The following is a 2,071-nucleotide window of genomic DNA, read 5'->3' as shown; positions in this document are numbered from 1 at the left end:
GGGGGCCGAGCGCTGCGGCCATGGGTTAGGTTAAGTTATGACACTTTCTGGGCCGAGCGCTGCGGCTAGATTAAATATAAATTGTGAAACATTTTTTTAAATTTGATATTATGGAGTTTGTCTTTCAGGAGTTTGTCACGGCGCCTATTTATGTTTTGGATAGAGCTAGTCAGAATGTTTGTATTTAAGGATTCAACTAGACAGAATGTTTGTGTTTAAGGATACAACTAGAAAGAATGTTAGTGTTTAAGGATACAACTAGAAAGAATGTTTGTGTTTAAGGATACAACTAGACAGAATGTTTGTGTTTAAGGATACAACTAGACAGAATGTTTATGTTCAAGGATACAGCTAGACAGAATGTCTGTGTTTAAGGATACAACTAGAAAGGATGTTTGTTTTTAAGGATACAACAAGACAGAATGTTTGTGTTTAAGGATACAGCAAGGCAGAATGTTTGTGCTTAAGGATACAACAAGACAGAATGTTTGTGTTTAAGGATACAACTAGAAAAAATATTTGTGTTTGAGAATACAACAAGACAGAATATTTGTTTAAGGATACAACTAGACAGAATGTTTTTGCTTAAGGATACAACTAGACAGAATGTCTGTGTTTAAGGATAAAACTAGAAAGAGTGTTTGTTTTTAAGGATACAACTAGACATGATTTTAGTGTTTAAGGATACAGCTAGACAGAATGTTTGTGTTTAAGGATACAGCTAGACAGAATGTTTGTGTTTAAGGATACAAACAGAAAGAATGTTTCTGTTTGAGGATACAACTAGACAAAATGTTTGTGTTTAAGGGTACAACTAGACAGAATGTTTATGTTTAAGGATACAACTAGACAGAATGTTTGTGTTTAAGGATACAACTAGACAGAATGATTGTGTTTAAGGATACAACTATAAAGAATGTTTGTGTTTAAGGATACAACTAGAAAGAATGGTTGTGTTTAAGGATACAACTAGACAGAATGTTTGTGTTTGAGGATACAACTAGACAGAATGTTTGTGTTTAAGGATACAACTAGACAGAATGTTTGTGCTTGAGGATAAAACTAGACAAAATGTTCGTGTTTAATGATACAACTACACAGAATGATTGTGTTTAAGGATACAACTGGACAGAATGTTTGTGTTTGGGGATACAACTAGACAAAATGCTACTGACAGAATGTTATATTGTTTGAAGATACAATTGAGACAGTCTGCTTAAGTTTTTGAAATAAACACGGAAATAATGTTACTGTAAAATAGGCTCTGACTCGCATAAAGATACTGTTTTAAGATAAATCGAGACAGGAAATGTTACTTTTTAAAGATTAAAATGTATTAGGTTTTGAGCCTAAAGTAGAAAGAATGTAACTGTTCAACGATTAGCCATACCAGAATGTTACTTAAAGGGGATGAAACTAAATGTTACCAATGAATCCGATGCTTCGTCCCAGTACGAACATTCCATTCAGAGAACCTGTCTTTATGTAAGTTTCAGCTTCATCCTTGGTGAAACATCCACTGAAACAAACGGTTGTAAAATACAAGTTTATTTTTTCGAAATATCTTAAATAATTGTTCACCTGTGTCTCAGTAGATCTACAAAGCACACAGCAATACAACCGTCAACGTTGAGAATAAGATTAGGTTTCTTACTCGTAGTAATCTTCTCAACCTCCAGGGCGTAGTCCAACAGGGTGGTCTTCGGGAAGTTCTCCTTAGAGAACTCCTTAACTAAGGTCACCCTCTTGTCCGGATTGTTGATGGATTTGACTCTGTGGCCAATACCCATGATGAGACGTCCTTCCTTCCTAGTTTTGTTCACGAACTCCATGGGGATTAGATTAGAGTCGAATGCCTCTGTGAACATGTTGGCGGCACCGTCTAGCGCTCCTCCAAATCTATCTCCCTAAAATATATTTACAATTATATTTGTAAAATATATAACATTAAACAAATTGAGATTTATTTCTGGCAAAGTTTTTATTTGCGCCATAAAATTACATAAATACGAAATTTTGGGGGTAAAAATTTCTAGTGATAAAAAGTACGATAAATTAATCAGAATTTTTT

The 2,071-nt window shown here is 34.4% G+C and overlaps 1 protein-coding gene across 1 annotated transcript; it reads right to left on the bottom strand.

The window, feature by feature from the left end:
- Positions 1-1,401: 1,401 nt before the first annotated feature.
- LOC111717651 (ATP-citrate synthase-like) lies at positions 1,402-1,910 on the bottom strand. The gene is made up of 2 exons (XM_023493147.1): positions 1,582-1,910; positions 1,402-1,519 (listed from the first exon to the last, which is right to left on the bottom strand). Exons 1-2 carry the CDS (start codon positions 1,866-1,868, stop codon positions 1,417-1,419), a joined length of 390 nt encoding a protein of 129 aa, XP_023348915.1. The 5' UTR covers positions 1,869-1,910; the 3' UTR covers positions 1,402-1,416.
- Between the last annotated feature and the right edge of the window lie 161 nt (positions 1,911-2,071).

This window comes from Eurytemora carolleeae, unplaced genomic scaffold (genome assembly GCF_000591075.1).
Source record: "Eurytemora carolleeae unplaced genomic scaffold, Eaff_2.0 scaffold2923, whole genome shotgun sequence".
NCBI classification, from domain to species: domain Eukaryota; kingdom Metazoa; phylum Arthropoda; class Copepoda; order Calanoida; family Temoridae; genus Eurytemora; species Eurytemora carolleeae.
This window is presented reverse-complemented; position numbering and strand designations above follow the sequence as displayed.